Below are 16,888 nucleotides of genomic sequence, written 5' to 3'. Positions count from 1 at the left end.
GAGTGAAAATCGTTCGATCACCAATTGGTGATCAATCGGATCGGAGCACCTCTATAGTTTCTTACGTGTCCGCCTACATAAAATGAGACGCCAGATCTAGGGATGCCAGGTTGGTAAGTCTGGTCTGTGGGTTTTAAGATGATTTAACAGAAGAAAAATATTAACAGCAGCCTGTGACTAAAATAAAGGTATTAACAGCAGCCTGTGACTAAAATTTAAGTATTAACAGCAGCTTGTGACTAAAATTAAAGTATTAAAAGCAGCCTGTGACTACAGTGGGATGCACTCTTTCCTGACCAGTAGCCTTTTTGGAAATACAAGCTTTCTGCCCCACACCACAGGCCTGCAACAGACACACCGCTACATTGAAAGTCAACAGAACACACTTGTTCTTTGACTAACCGTTGTGGTTTAGCAGCACGCGACCACATTGCCCGTCACACGGATTAACTTGCGTGCCAGCCACCTTCCTAGAAGCAGCATGATTCAATCGCCCAACGTTTGTCCTTCTATGGCGGTCACGTGGTCAGTTTTGCATGATGCGGTGTGACCGCATCAACTGGCACCCCGGGCCCCGTTATGTTATACCGGGCCCCGTGATAACATGGAAATGACTCACTGTTGTTTTTGGCAGCACATTTCTGTCTTAGTTTAGTCATAGTCTTTGGAATGAAACTTCAAGTCACATTTTAGTCACCCGGAATGTTTTAGTGTTTAGTCTAGTTTTAGTCGACTAAAACTTGTCATAAGATTTTAGTCGACTAAATCTGCAGTTCATTTAGTGAAGTCGATTAAAATGGCCTTGATGCCGTCGTAATGGCTCATTTTACACTTGTTGAAAATAGCCGATCTACAAGCTCAAGTTGTGTGCTTGTAGATCGGCTGTTTTAAACATGCAACCAAGTGTAAAATGACTTGACTGGATCTCTTGTCCTCTAGTCCCTTCCTAACAGTTTAGTCTAGTTTTTATTTGTTGACAAAAATGTCAATAGTCTTAGGTTTAGTCATCATAGCTTAGTTTTGATTTAGTTTCAGTTTAGTCCTCGTCAGTGGAAAAAAAATAATTTCGTCATAGTATGACCGTAGTTCACAAAATCAACCCTGCTCAGCTTTGACTCGTGGCCAACACGTGGATTCACTTTTACATGTCCCTTTATTTCCTCTGTATTGGATACATGTGTGTTTGTCAGTTTGTCATTGCTAACATGTGCGTGTGTGTGTGTGTGTGTGTGTGTGTGTGTGTGTGTGTGTGTGTGTGTGTGTGTGTGTGTGTGTGTGTGTGTGTGTGTGTGTGTGTGTGTGTGTGTGTGTGTGTGTGTGTGTGTGTGTGTGTGTGTGTGTGTGTGTGTGTGTGTGTGTGTGTGTGCGTGCGTGCGTGCGTGCGTGTGACGCGTGTCCGTGTTTTCTGCAGGCCGTCAAGTTTGAGCCCTACCATGACAGTGCCTTGGTGAGGTTTCTCCTGAAGAGAGCCCTCAGGGTGAGGTCAACATGTAGATGTTTGAGCTGCTCCAGCATTCTTCTGCAATGTCTTTTTTATTCTGAATTAAGAGCGTATGCTAAACTTTTTCCCCTTTAACTCAACTTCAACTTCACACATTCGGGACAGGAACCCCTTTGGTGTTTCACCCCTTTGGGACGGGAATAATCTTTGAAATCCTTAATCATACCATGTCTCTTGTGTGTGTGTGTGTGTGTGTGTCTGTCTGCATGTCCCCGCACAGAGTAAACGCATTGGACATTTCTTGTTCTGGTTCCTGCGTAGTGAGATAGCCCAGTCCAAGCACTACCAGCAGAGATACGCTGTGCTGCTGGAGGCCTACCTCAGGGGCTGCGGAGAGGCCATGCTGCAGGACTTCAGCAAACAGGTGTGTGTGTGTGTGTGTGTGTGTGTGTGTGTGTGTGTGTGTGTGTGTGTGTGTGTGTGTGTGTGTGTGAGAGACAGAGAGAGACAGAGAGAGAGAGAGAGAGGCGCGCTACGAGCTTGTAGGTCTGCTATTTCTTTTTAAATCGAAGAACGACTGACATAGAAACATAGCTTTTTCAGAAAACTGTCAGGATGTAGAAGACATTTTTAGAATCTGATCTCAGGTCAGAATGGGTTAAAGAATGACCACCCAGCCATACATTATCCCTTACGTATTTCCCACCACTGGTGTGAACTAGGTGGAGGTGACGGAGGCTCTGGAGAAAGTGACCCGTGACATCAAGACCATGTCAGCTGACAAGTATGATTTGTCTGCCCAAGGTGAGTGAGTCTGCATCTGCATTAATGTATAGCAGTGGTTCTCAAACGCTTTCATGTACGGGTGTTAAACCTAACCATAACCCTCTCCCAACCCGTAACGCACCCCTCACCAACCTTAATCCGGTCGTTTTAGCGCACCCCTCACCAACCTTAATCCGGTCGTTTTAGCGCACCCCTCACCAACCTTAATCCGGTCGTTTTAGTGCACCCCTCACCAACCTTAATCCGGTCGTTTTAGCGCACCCCTCACCAACCTTAATCCGGTCGTTTTAGCGCACCCCTCACCAACCTTAATCCGGTCGTTTTAGCGCACCCCTCACCAACCTTAATCCGGTCGTTTTAGCGCACCCCTCACCAACCTTAATCCGGTCGTTTTAGCGCACCCCTCACCAACCTTAATCCGGTCGTTTTAGCGCACCCCTCACCAACCTTAATCCGGTCGTTTTAACGCACCCCTCACCAACCTTAATCCGGTCGTCTTAACGCACCCCTCACCAACCTTAATCCGGTCGTTTTAGCGCACCCCTCACCAACTTTAATCCGGTCGTTTTAGCGCACCCCTCACCAACCTTAATCCGGTCGTTTTAACGCACCCCTCACCAACCTTAATCCGGTCGTCTTAACGCACCCCTCACCAACCTTAATCCGGTCGTTTTAGCGCACCCCTCACCAACCTTAATCTGGTCATTTTAGCGCACCCCTCACCAACCTCAATCCGGTCGTCTTAGCGCACCCCTCACCAACCTCAATCCGGTCGTTTTAGCACACCCCTCACCAACCTTAATCTGGTCGTTTTAGCGCACCCCTCACCAACCTTATGTCTAACCAATGCTATGTCTAACCAAGGGGTGCCCACATTTAAACGTATTAGCCCTCGGACCCCCATTTCTAAAGATATGCCAGGGACCCCCATAAGAGAAGAATTTCACGTTATAAGTTATAATGTGTCTCTGTGTGTTACGTGAATAGTGGTGTCTCGGTTATAATGTGTTTCTGTGTGTCACGTGAATAGTGGTGTCTCGGTTATAATGCATCTCTGTGTGTTACGTGAATAGTGGTGTCTCGGTTATAATGCATCTCTGTGTGTTACGTGAATAGTGGTGTCTCGGTTATAATGTGTTTCTGTGTGTCACGTGAATAGTGGTGTCTCGGTTATAACGTGTCTCTGTGTGTTACGTGAATAGTGGTGTCTCGGTTATAACGTGTCTCTGTGTGTTACGTGAATAGTGGTGTCTCATCTACGAGTGAAGCTGGAGAGCGTTCAGTCTTCAGGTTTCCCGGACAACTTCAGGGTTCCGTACGACCCGGGGCTACGAGCTGGAGCACTGCTGGTGATCACACACACACACACACACACACACACACACATCGACTCATTGCAAGACAAACATGATCAAACAATGATATATTTCCCTTTTGCGTGTGTTTGCCTGGTTGTGTGTGCGTGTGTGTGTGCGTGCATGCATGCGTGTACACGTGTGTGTGCGTGTGTGTGTGTGTGCGTGTGTGTGTGTGCGTGCACAGATCGAGCAGTGTAAAGTGATGGCCTCTAAGAAGAAGCCCCTGTGGTTGCAGTTCCAGCGTGCGGACCCCACCACACGCTCCTCGGAACCCATAGGGGTCATCTTCAAAGAAGGGGACGACCTCAGACAGGACATGCTCATCCTACAGGTGACTAGTGACCTCAGACAGGACATGCTCATCCTACAGGTGACTAGTGACCTCAGACAGGACATGCTCATCCTACAGGTGACTAGAGACCTCAGACAGGACATGCTCATCCTACAGGTGACTAGAGACCTCAGACAGGACATGCTCATCCTACAGGTGACTAGAGACCTCAGACAGGACATGCTCATCCTACAGGTGACTAGAGACCTCAGACAGGACATGCTCATTCTACAGGTGACTAGTGACCTCAGACAGGACATGCTCATCCTACAGGTGACTAGTGACCTCAGACAGGACATGCTCATCCTACAGGTGACTAGTGACCTCAGACAGGACATGCTCATTCTACAGGTGACTAGTGACCTCAGACAGGACATGCTCATCCTACAGGTGACTAGTGACCTCAGACAGGACATGCTCATCCTACAGGTGACTAGTGACCTCAGACAGGACATGCTCATCCTACAGGTGACTAGTGACCTCAGACAGGACATGCTCATCCTACAGGTGACTAGAGACCTCAGACAGGACATGCTCATCCTACAGGTGACTAGTGACCTCAGACAGGACATCCGAAAAACGCGCCCGGTGTGCAACCACCTTAAGTGTTATTTCTTTTATACTTTTAAAAAGTTGTGTAAAATTGTGATTATCGTTTTTTATTTCCATTTTTCCCCTTAATAATCACAATGCAAAAATAGGGATATATTATTAATCGATTATTCTATTTGAGTGGTTTTCAACCCGTTTCATATCAAAGTCCATTATTCGGCATTTGAGTCACGGACCACCATTTGATGACATTTAGCCTCTCAGACCCAAAACTAAAGAATATTTAAATTCAGATTTTGTCCACAATTCCATGCTGTGTTGATGTATACCATTATTTAGGAGGCATAACTGGCAAACGATCAAAAATAACGATGCTTCTACATTCTCTAGTTGTGTAGACTTCTTGTACATTTTGACCTGAGATCAGATTCTAAAAACGTATTTTTGAAAATGACAGTTTTCTGAAAAAGCTATGTTTCTATGTCAGTCATTCTTCGATTTTTCAAAAATAGCAGACCTACAAGCTCGTAGCGCGCCACTCGGTGGCACGCTATGAGCTTGTAGATCTGCTATTTTTCAATAGCTAAAGCATAACGTAATGCTAACACCAAAATGGGTTCCCGCCCAAAATGGGTTAAGCAATGCAAATGGCATTCTGGTGGAGTCACATTAGATGAGGCAGTGACGTGGAGAAATCTTCAGAAAAGAAATTAAGTGCAATGAAAGCGTGAGTGAAAAAGAAACTTCTCTATTAAACTTCCACCAAAGCTTCATTCTAATCGCTGCTGTATAGTTTTACAGTAGCATAATAAAACTTTCCGAATCAAATTAAAAACTGTTTTAATCCGTATCCAGCCACGTATCTTGCTCTGCTTTAACCCATTCTGGGCGGGAACCGGGAACCCCTTTTGATGTTAGCATTATGTCATGCTTTAGCTATTGAAAAATAGCAGACCTACAAGCTCGTAGCGCGCCACTCGGTGGCGCGCTACGAGCTTGTAGGTCTGCTATTTTAGAAAAATCGAAGAACGACTGACATAGAAACATGGCTTTTTCAGAAAACTGTCAGGATGTAGAAGACATTTGTAGAATCTGATCTCAGGTCAGAATGGGTTAAATGTGCATGTTCCATTTTACAACGTGTGTTTCTGCTGCAGATTCTGCGAATCATGGAGTCCATCTGGGAAATGGAGTCCCTGGATCTATGCCTCTTACCGTACGGATGCATCTCCACCGGCAACAAAATAGGTCAGTCGTTTTTTTTTTTTTTTTTTTTTATCCCACAATTTTGCAACCCATTTTTTCACCAGTGTCAATCATCTAATGTAATCCTGGGCCTGTGCTTCCTCTGCCAACCGGGGGGGGGGGGCAGTGGACTGACCTCATGCTGCCTTCTATGCATGAGGAGTCCAAGCTGCTTCTTTTCCCCTGACTGGGGGAGTTTCCCCCGCTGGACGCAGCGTGTGGAAGGAACACGTTATTCCAACCGGTTCCTTTCCCCTGCTGGACGTAGCGTGTGGAAGGAACACGTTATTCCAACCGGTTCCTTTCCCCCGCTGGACGTAGTGTGTGGGAGGAACACGTTATTCCGACCGGTTCCTTTCCCCCGCTGGACGTAGCGCGTGGAAGGAACACGTTATTCCGACCGGTTCCTTTCCCCCGCTGGACGTAGTGTGTGGGAGGAACACGTTATTCCGACCGGTTCCTTTCCCCTGCTGGACGCAGCGTGTGGAAGGAACACGTTATTCCGACCGGTTCCTTTCCCCTGCTGGACGCAGCGTGTGGAAGGAACACGTTATTCCAACCGGTTCCTTTCCCCTGCTGGACGCAGCGTGTGGAAGGAACACGTTATTCCGACCGGTTCCTTTCCCCCGCTGGACGTAGCGTGTGGAAGGAACACGTTATTCCAACCGGTTCCTTTCCCCCGCTGGACGTAGCGTGTGGAAGGAACACGTTATTCCAACCGGTTCCTTTTCCCCGCTGGACGTAGCGTGTGGAAGGAACACGTTATTCCAACCGGTTCCTTTCCCCCGCTGGACGTAGCGTGTGGAAGGAACACGTTATTCCAACCGGTTCCTTTCCCCCGCTGGACGTAGCGTGTGGAAGGAACACGTTATTCCAACCGGTTCCTTTTCCCCGATGGACGTAGCGTGTGGAAGGAACACGTTATTCCAACCGGTTCCTTTCCCCTGCTGGACGCAGCGTGTGGAAGGAACACGTTATTCCAACCGGTTCCTTTTCCCCGCTGGACGTAGCGTGTGGAAGGAACACGTTATTCCAACCGGTTCCTTTTCCCTGCTGGACGCAGCGTGTGGTAGGAACACGTTATTCCAACCGGTTCCTTTCCCCCGCTGGACGTAGCGTGTGGAAGGAACACGTTATTCCAACCGGTTCCTTTTCCCCGCTGGACGTAGCGTGTGGAAGGAACACGTTATTCCAACCGGTTCCTTTTCCCTGCTGGACGCAGCGTGTGGAAGGAACACGTTATTCCGACCGGTTCCTTTCCCCTGCTGGACGCAGCGTGTGGAAGGAACACGTTATTCCAACCGGTTCCTTTCCCCCGATGGACGCAGCGTGTGGAAGGAACACGTTATTCCGACCGGTTCCTTTTCCCTGCTGGACGCAGCGTGTGGAAGGAACACGTTATTCCGACCGGTTCCTTTTCCCCGATGGACGCAGCGTGTGGAAGGAACACGTTATTCCAACCGGTTCCTTTCCCCTGCTGGACGCAGCGTGTGGAAGGAACACGTTATTCCAACCGGTTCCTTTTCCCTGCTGGACGCAGCGTGTGGTAGGAACACGTTATTCCAACCGGTTCCTTTTCCCTGCTGGACGTAGCGTGTGGAAGGAACACGTTATTCCGACCGGTTCCTTTTCCCTGCTGGACGTAGCGTGTGGAAGGAACACGTTATTCCAACCGGTTCCTTTTCCCTGCTGGACGCAGCGTGTGGTAGGAACACGTTATTCCAACCGGTTCCTTTTCCCTGCTGGACGCAGCGTGTGGAAGGAACACGTTATTCCGACCGGTTCCTTTTCCCTGCTGGACGTAGCGTGTGGAAGGAACACGTTATTCCGACCGGTTCCTTCCCCCCGATGGACGCAGCGTGTGGAAGGAACACGTTATTCCGACCGGTTCCTTTCCCCCGCTGGACTTAGCGTGTGGAAGGAACACGTTATTCCGACCGGTTCCTTTCCCCCGCTGGACTTAGCGTGTGGAAGGAACACGTTATTCCGACCGGTTCCTTTTCCCTGCTGGACGCAGCGTGTGGAAGGAACACGTTATTCCGACCGGTTCCTTCCCTCTCCGTCCGTCATGACGTCGGTCATCACGGGTCGTTTCAAACGGGCAGCTATTTAACCCATTCTGACCTGAGATCAGATTCTAAAAATGTCTATTACATCCTGACAGTTTCATTATTAACCCATTCTGACCTGAGATCAGATTCTAAAAGTGTCTTCGATTTTTTTTAAATAGCAGACCTACAAGCTCGTAGCGCGCCACTCGGTGGCACGCTATGAGCTTGTAGATCTGCTATTTTTAAATAGCTAAAGCATATCGTAACGCTAACACCAAAAGGGGTTCCCGCCCAAAATTGGTTAAAAGTCCACACTCACAACACCGGAGGGAGTTCCGAAAACCACGTTCAACCCAGATTCGGCACAAACAAGGGATTAAATTCATTTCGCTCCGAATGCCACCAACATGTGGAATGCCTTATTCCAACAGCCATTAAGACATGTGAATCCCTTGACTCCTTCAAAACCGCTCTCAAAGAGCACCTATACGGACGGCTGCAATTCGTCCGTCCCCATACTGTACATGTTTTTCCCTGTTTTTCTTTCTTTATATGATGATTCCCTGTTTTTTATAGAATAGTATATTTGGCCACTCAGAATAGCCAAATGGCATTGATCACGCCTCCAGGTCTTTATTTTACTCAAGTTAGGGAATAAGACCTGGTACTTAACCCATTCTGTCCGGGCACCCATTTTGGTGTCAGCATCATGTTATGCTTTAGCTATTTAAAAATAGCAGATCTACAAGCTCATATCGCGCCACCGAGTGGCGCGATACGAGCTTGTAGGTCTGCTATTTTTGAAAAATCGAAGAGCGACTGACATTTTTAGAATCTGATTTCAGGTCAGAATGGGTTCATCAGACCAGTGTGTGTCCGGCGGAAACCTCGTATGAATCTGATCTCAGGTCAGAATGGGTTAAGACACGCAAAATACAGCCCTCAGTCTGCAATCAAATATTTATATCTGGCCCCATGATGTCTCCAGGTATGATTGAGATTGTGAAAGACGCCACGACCATCGCTAACATCCAGCAGAGCGTGGTGGGAAGCACCGGAGCCTTCAAGGACGAGATCCTCAACCAATGGCTGAGGGACAGGTGTGTCAGCGATGACAAGGTACAGTACAGCAGTGTTGTTTTTTTACAGCGAATTTAGATTTTTTTCTTTTTTAAACATGAACCTTGGCCCGCCAAAATACATTTTATGATTTACATTTTGATATTTAGACGACTAAAACTAGACTAACACTAAAGCATTCCAGGTGACTAAAATGTGACTGAAACTAAATGAAAACTATTCAAGAGACTATGACTAAAACTAAAATACCAAAAACAACACTGCACAGTTCATTGCTTCAAGCACAGCTCTGTTTATCAGATGTCACAGGAAGTAGCAGTTTGCACACAGAAAGGAAATAGCCCCGTTTCCTGTCACTCGGCTTTTCTCAGCGTCAGTATACTCACATAGACTATTTTGAGCCAAGACACCTGTTTGCTACCTTAATTTTTTAAGGATCATATTTTGTGTTTTCTCACTGGCACATTTGGCAGGATATAAAGCTTTATTATGACTCAGTAGTAGTTGATACTATATTTATATATTATATTTATATTATATTTTATATTTAGCCTCTTTCACTTTAGCCTCTTTCACAATTACACAGTAATTAATTGATTCTGAAGGTCTGAATCATGTTGGGTGCAGCTTGGAAATGCTGTAGATTCAGCTCATCTATGATTGATTGATTGATTGATTGATTGATTGATTGAATACTTTATTTTATAACAGTTTGCAGGAAAAATTCAAAAAAGTGGATTTATAACCCAGAAAGCACTAAGGCTTGTTTCCATTGGGGTCCTCCATATTCAATTATATTAAATTAATCTGAACAATTACATAATGACATACAAATATACAGTACTATGCAAACATCATAGAAAACGGTTAGAAAGGCCCAGGCCGTAGCGTAACGGTCTGGGCACCGGACTGGTGATCCAGTCGCGGTGTGCCGCGGGTTCGACTCCCGAACCCGACACGGCCTTTACCGCATGTCATCCCCCCATCTCTCTCCCGTTTCCTGTCAGCCTACTGTCTGTCCCTTAAAAAATCAATAAAAGGCGTAAGCCGCAAAAATATCTTAAAAAAAAAAAAAAAAAACGGTCAAAATAAATAATATTTCCTTTTACAATGTGTTTTGTGGAACTTCCTCTGGTGTTGTGACTGTGGACACTATCTTCAAAGTCTGTCTTTTTGCAGTGTGTGTATAACTCACAACGCAACAGGACACTGAAATGTACAGGACATTTAGGTTGATGCACAATTTATACTCCAAGCTGACAACTCTCTCTCTCTCTCTCTCTCTCTCTCTCTCTCTCTCTCTCCCCCCATATAGTTCCAGCAGGCCGTAGAGCGCTTCCTGTATTCGTGCGGAGGATACTGCGTAGCGACCTACGTCCTGGGGATTGGAGACAGACACAATGACAACATCATGATCACTGAATCCGGTACGTTAACCTCTGTCGATTCCCCAACGTCAGCAAACACCATGCAATCATTTGGGAAATTCATTTGAATCACTTAAATTGCAACGTTTAATGAACTTATTGGGGGCTGTAGAAAGCAATGATCTGTGGTAATAACAAGTAAGACGCGCAAACGCGGGAAGCGAACGCAGCTCGTGTGTGTGTGGTTGTGTGTGTGTGTGTGTGTGTGTGTGTGTGTGTGTGTGTGTGTGTGTGTGTGTGTGTGTGTGTGTGTGTGTGTGTGTGTGTGTGTGCTACAGCTGCGCCCTGTGTGTGTGTGTGTGTGTGTGTGTGTGTGTGTGTGTGTGCTACAGCTGCGCCCTCTGGTGGCGAGCGGGTGGTGTAACAGCGGGACACACACACACACACACACACACACAGACATTCAGCCCTTGCTGTCATAGTAAGTGGCTCACTGCGTTCGCAATAACGTGCTATTTGCAAGTCTGAAGCCTTTTAGACTTTTAGATGTACGGACAAAGTACATCATGTTCAGAGCATCGTTGTGATGATGCATAAAATAAGTCAATCAATATCAGCATATGATTGATTTATTGATTGATTGATTGATTGATTGATTGATTGATTGATTGATTGCATAATGGGTACAGTCCAAGGAAAGGTACAGGTCAATACAAAAACAAAAGAGGATAAATCCAGAAAAAAGCACGTAAGACATTTGTTTACATCAGTAAAACTTAATACAATCCCGTAATAAAATGTGCACCAACATATAAAGTTATTCCCCAAATCGATGGCCCTCAAAAGTAGAAAATATTTGTACCGACTTGAAGGAGAGAGAGAGCAGCACTTCTGAATATCTACAGTAGCTACGGTATGTTCTATGAAACATGAACATGAGGCCAAGCCAAAATAGCCCACTGGCACAAACCTCATGGGAGGTGCGGCCGGGTGTCATCTTGTCAGCTGTTGTGTGTGTGTGTGTGTGTGTGTGTGTGTGTGTGTGTGTGTGTGTGTGTGTGTGTGTGTGTGTGTGTGTGTGTGTGTGTGTGTGTGTGTGTGTGTGTGTGTGTGTGTGTGTGTGTGTGTGTGTGTGTGTGTGTGTGTGTGTGTGTGTGTGTGTGTGTGTGTGCGTGCGTGCGTATCTCTCTCATCTCTCTCTTTCTCCCTCTCTGGCGCTTAGCTGGCTCAGTGGGACGTTTTGAAAATAAATTGGATTTCCACTTTTGTGACATTGCTTTGAAACGCTTGCCTTATTTGACCCCCTCATAGCTAACCATCCTTATTTGACCCCCTCATAGCTAACCAGCCTTATTTGACCCCCTCATAGCTAACCAGCCTTATTTGACCCCCTCATAGCTAACCAGCCTTATTTGACCCCTCATAGCTAACCAGCCTTATTTGACCCCCTCATAGCTAACCAGCCTTATTTGACCCCCTCATAGCTAACCAGCCTTATTTGACCCCCTCATAGCTAACCAGCCTTATTTGACCCTCTCATAGCTAACCATCCTTATTTGACCCCCTCATAGCTAACCATCCTTATTTGACCCCCTCATAGCTAACCAGCCTTATTTGACCCCCTCATAGCTAACCATCCTTATTTGACCCCCTCATAGCTAACCAGCCTTATTTGACCCCCTCATAGCTAACCATCCTTATTTGACCCCCTCATAGCTAACCATCCTTATTTGACCCCCTCATAGCTAACCATCCTTATTTGACCCCCTCATAGCTAACCATCCTTATTTGACCCCCTCATAGCTAACCATCCTTATTTGACCCCCTCATAGCTAACCATCCTTATTTGACCCCCTCATAGCTAACCATAACATGCAAAGATCGCTGCACGTGCACATGCATGTGCATGCCGTGTTAGTTAGTATGTGCCATTTGATGACTGCAGTCCGTTAACCCATTCAGGACGGGAAACCCTTTTGGTGTTTTAAGCATTATGTTATACTTTAGCTGTTGAAAAATAGCAGATCTACAAGCTCATAGCACGGCACCGGGACGTGCCACACTTGTAGATCTGCTATTTTTGAAAAGTCGTGAAAATGTGGCGCAATATATTGTAAAATCAATGTTAATTTAACGGGTCCATTTGGTTCCATTTGTATACTCAGAGTTACAGACCTATAAGGGTCCATTTGGTTCCATTTGTATACTCAGAGTTACAGACCCATAAGGGTCCATTTGGTTCCATTTGTATACTCAGAGTTACAGACCCATAAGGGTCCATTTGGTTCCATTTGTATACTCAGAGTTACAGACCCATAAGGGTCCATTTTGGTTCCAAACTATCATTTAGCTGGACCCCTGGTCCTCTTTGGGAACCACTGTGGAAGTACTAAACCCCCCTGTCTGTCTGTCTGTCTGTCTGTACTAAACCCCCCTGTCTGTCTGTCTGTCTGTCCTGAACAGGGAACCTGTTCCACATCGACTTCGGCCACATCCTGGGCAACTATAAGAGCTTCATGGGGATCAGTAAGGAGTGGGTCCCGTTCGTTCTCACCCCAGACTTCCTCTACGTCATGGGAACGTCCGGGAAGAAAGGCAGCCCCCACTTCACCAAGTTCCAGGTGCAAAACGCAGCACTCACTCATACAGTACAGTTACACACATCCACACGCAAACACCCCAGACTCTGTGTGTGTGTGTGTGTGTGTGTGTGTGTGTGTGTGTGTGTGTGTGTGTGTGTGTGTGTGTGTGTGTGTGTGTGTGTGTGTGTGTGTGTGTGTGCGCGCGTGTGCGTGTGCGTGTGTGCGCAGTGTGTTACTCTGTTTGGCCACCTGAGGTCGCTACACATTTTTACTTTTACTCAACTACATCTCAGGGGCAAATATTATACTTTTACTCCACTACATTTATTTGAAAACTAGTTAAACTTACGAGTTACTTTGTAGATTTTGATTATTATTACAAAATATACATTGGCCACTTCAGCCCTATATACATATCGCCCATCTTTAGGTCTTGGTAGCTATGGCAGCCATCCGTATTAGAATAGATTACAGTAGGAAATATCTCAAAACAAGCTCTCAACTTTCTCCTCAGTATATTTGAGTCCTGAATATGAACTAACTTTATTTTATTCTCATACATCTCTCTCTCCCTCCCTCTCTCTCTCTCCCTCCCCTCTCTCTCTCTCTCTCTCTCTCTCTCTCTCTCTCTCTCTCCCTCCCTCTCTCTCTCCCCCTCCCCCTCTCTCTCTCTCTCTCTCTCTCTCTCTCTCTCTCTCTCTCTCTCTCTCAGAGTGTGTGTGTGAAGGCGTACCTGGCGTTGCGTCACCACACCAACCTGCTGATCATTCTGTTCTCCATGATGCTTATGACAGGTATAGCTATACTTCTACACAATTCATAGCTCTTTAGCAATTGAAGAACACGCCACAAGGGGTCATCAAGCATGCCATTTCGCTGCTGTATTTTGGTGAAGAACCTTGCTTGCTTTTTTCTCACTAAAGCTTGCAAGCAACGAAGGCAGTCCTGCTTCCAACAGGCAGGTTAAGTTAACTGTAGTCACCCTCACCCCAAGTAGAGTTTCAATAGACTTTAAGGGAATTTGTAACGAAGCCTCACAGGATCACACCCATACAACATAGCTGATGAGAAAGCAGCCTCAAAAATATTGTACACAGTCTGGAGCACGGAAGCATTTATATTTTACTCCTGATCAGAGCTTCCGTTGCTCCAGACTGTATGACGGACGCATTCATATTTTACTCATGATCAGAGCTTCCGTTGCTCCAGACTGTATGACGGACGCATTCATATTTTACTCATCATCAGAGCTTCCGTTGCTCCAGACTGTATGACGGACGCATTCATATTTTACTCATGATCAGAGCTTCCGTTGCTCCAGACTGTATGACGGAAGCATTCATATTTTACTCATGATCAGAGCTTCCGTCGCTCCAGACTGTATGTAGGAAGCATTTATATTTTACTCATGATCAGAGCTTCCATTGCTCCAGACTGTATGACGGAATCATGATCAGAGGTTCTGTTGCTCCAGACTGTATGAAGGAAGCATTTATAAATTGCGAGAGGCAACAGTCTGGCAACGTGAGACTAGTACATGCCCGGTGGTGGAAGTGCCCCTGAGACCTTAGTTCCAACACCCCTTGCCCTCCGTTCTCACCCCCCCCCCCCCCCCCCAACCACAGGCATGCCCCAGCTGACCAGCACGGAGGACATCGAGTATATCCGCGGGGCGCTGACGGTGGGCCGCAGCGAGGACGAGGCCCAGCGCCACCTCCTGGAGCAGATCGAGATCTGCAGGGAGAAAGGCTGGATGGTGCAGGTCAACTGGTTCGTGCACCTGGTGCTGGGGGTCAAGCAGGGCGTGGACAAACGCTCCAAGGACTCGTCCTAATGAAGGAGGTTGTTTTAATGAGAACAATGGGTGGTCCACTCACGCACTGACCATTTCGTATACGTTTCCTTTTTATTCAAAGCTAACTGATGGTTTAGTTTAGTTTAGTGTATTTTACTATTTGCTCATCTTCACAACAACAACAACAACACAATTATGCATCAGAAACAGAAACATCGTTTCATCAGTTACATCGTTAGTACAACAAAACAAAAAATGTGGTTCAATCATCAAAGATTCTGCGATGATCGAACTGAGCAAAATAATTGCCAGATTCAGAATACATAAACCAAAGAAAGAAATATGGGAATATGGGACTGGACTATCTTCACCGCATGAACGATTGGCATCAGGGGACTTTTTCTTTATTTCTTTATTTTATTCATCGTGATCTCAGGGTAATAAAGACAAACTATAAAATATAATATTCAACTAACAACAGCGTAAATTGTCTCATAAGTGAAAAGAGAACAATGCAGACTAGAGCTTCAAATAAACTAGGATTACCAAGTAAATATCAAACCTATAGTATTTGTATAATCAACATGCTATCTGAAGAACAATCTTAACATTGTGGTCAACCGAAAACAAACCTAAAAACTGACATCTGCATACTGTACTATAAATATTAGGGTTGTAACTGTATCAATACAGTTACAATACAATACTGTATTTAATTAATACAATTTGAAGTATATCGATATGTAAACAGCAAATATCGTATCGTATGATTTTACTTTGTATCGTATCGTTTTGCAATGGAAATAATCGGCATTGAATCGTTTTACAATTTTATCAATACTAAGTACATGTACATTGTATTTAGCAATTTTAAGAAGAAAAAAGGATAGGTTTAATTACTCCTATTCCATATAGCTAGACTTGGTCTATCGATAAATGTGTGTATACTCTGTTCATGTCAAGTCCATACTGTATGTGTTCAAATAGAATGTCCATTTATTTACCAGAGAATCACTGTGCTTACTTATTTATATCCATAATTATAAATCTTTCCCTTAAAAAACCTGCACTATCCACATAAGTTTCACACATATTTAATGTATTTGCTAGAAGCCATGTTACAGTAGATGGAGGCCGGTTTCTGAGAGAATGTCGTCAAACTTTCCACTGGATTAATACGTATAATTATGAATTTTAATGATACATTTTATATTGTATTCCTTAGGGAAGGGAAAAGGGAGTATTAACTGGTCCCCGGCGAGGGGAAATACGCTTTCTGCATTCACCTATGGCAGCATGATTGATTTTGAATTGTGATGATTAGGCTATTAATTATTGATTATAATTACACTTTTTATATTGTATTTGTTAAATTATATAACCGCCACCTACTGTATCTCACAGCTGGAGACGGGTGGCATGGAAATCACTTTCAATATGAATCATACCAGAGAACTGAAACGTGTTGTATTTTTTTATGTCACTGAATCAGTCAATTAAAAAAAGAAAAGTCAGAACATGAGGCATATGAACTTTTTCCTTTGCTCTTACAACATGCAGCTCGTTTGTTCACTTGTAGTGGAGGAGCATAGGGATACTTTTGCGCTAATTTGTCTAAAAGCCACATTTTGCACAGATGTAACCCAGTGCATGCTCTAGCTCTGGTCCATAGCTCTAATGCCGGAGAATATATGTTAGCGATGACTTCCGGGGCTCGCATAAATGCAGACCAGCCTCTCGTCTTCAGCGTAACTGAAAAGAACGTTTTTGCTTCTCAACAATACAAAGTGGGTTGTGTCATTAGAAAGCCTACTTTCCTTATAGTGGAAGCACTCTGAGCCCCCCACCACACGTATAGAAGTTACTATTTAGTGTGGGCAACCAGACTCTTGTAACTGTGACACTTTATTATTTCACTGGAGTAGTCTTTATTTTGACGCTTTATACCTCCCACACTGTACGCTGTACGCACTTGAGCCATATGTCAAATTGACCGGAAAAATCGGGAATCGTGTGCTTGTATTTTGTTAAGAGAAATGTTGTATAGTTTAATTGATATGAATTTATTAGTGAATTAAATTTCCCCATTGACATGAATGGGAAAAGGCAAAAATTCACATTCAAGTATTTGTTCCTCGGAGACTGTAATCACTATAGTTACAAAACTTTTAGGGATAATTCAACATTATCCCTAAAATTATTTAACCTTAAAATTTTATCGGTCGGCCTCATGGTGGCGCTATAACAGCCCACTTTACCTTTTGGCTTATAACTCTTGAACCATAGGTCGTAAAATAAAA

At 45.0% G+C, this 16,888-nt stretch overlaps 1 protein-coding gene across 1 annotated transcript in view; it reads left to right on the top strand.

Annotated features, from left to right (window-relative positions):
- Positions 1 to 16,512, top strand: part of pik3cg (phosphatidylinositol-4,5-bisphosphate 3-kinase, catalytic subunit gamma) — a 34,064-nt gene extending 17,552 nt beyond the window's left edge. Inside the window, exons 15-25 of the mRNA XM_083757965.1 lie at positions 1,412 to 1,477; positions 1,722 to 1,865; positions 2,164 to 2,245; positions 3,473 to 3,576; positions 3,770 to 3,916; positions 5,626 to 5,716; positions 8,753 to 8,883; positions 10,160 to 10,271; positions 12,675 to 12,832; positions 13,506 to 13,587; positions 14,419 to 16,512. Coding sequence (XP_083614091.1) covers positions 1,412 to 1,477; positions 1,722 to 1,865; positions 2,164 to 2,245; positions 3,473 to 3,576; positions 3,770 to 3,916; positions 5,626 to 5,716; positions 8,753 to 8,883; positions 10,160 to 10,271; positions 12,675 to 12,832; positions 13,506 to 13,587; positions 14,419 to 14,627 — 1,326 coding nt within the window. The 3' untranslated portion in view covers positions 14,628 to 16,512. The remainder of the gene's footprint in view (positions 1 to 1,411; positions 1,478 to 1,721; positions 1,866 to 2,163; positions 2,246 to 3,472; positions 3,577 to 3,769; positions 3,917 to 5,625; positions 5,717 to 8,752; positions 8,884 to 10,159; positions 10,272 to 12,674; positions 12,833 to 13,505; positions 13,588 to 14,418) is intronic.
- The last annotated feature ends 376 nt before the right edge of the window (positions 16,513 to 16,888 follow it).

This window comes from Protomyctophum parallelum, assembly GCF_964188405.1.
Source record: "Protomyctophum parallelum genome assembly, chromosome: 22".
NCBI classification, from domain to species: Eukaryota; Metazoa; Chordata; class Actinopteri; order Myctophiformes; family Myctophidae; genus Protomyctophum; species Protomyctophum parallelum.
The sequence above is the reverse complement of the archived record's forward strand: the minus strand, read 5'-3'. Positions and strand labels throughout refer to the sequence as shown.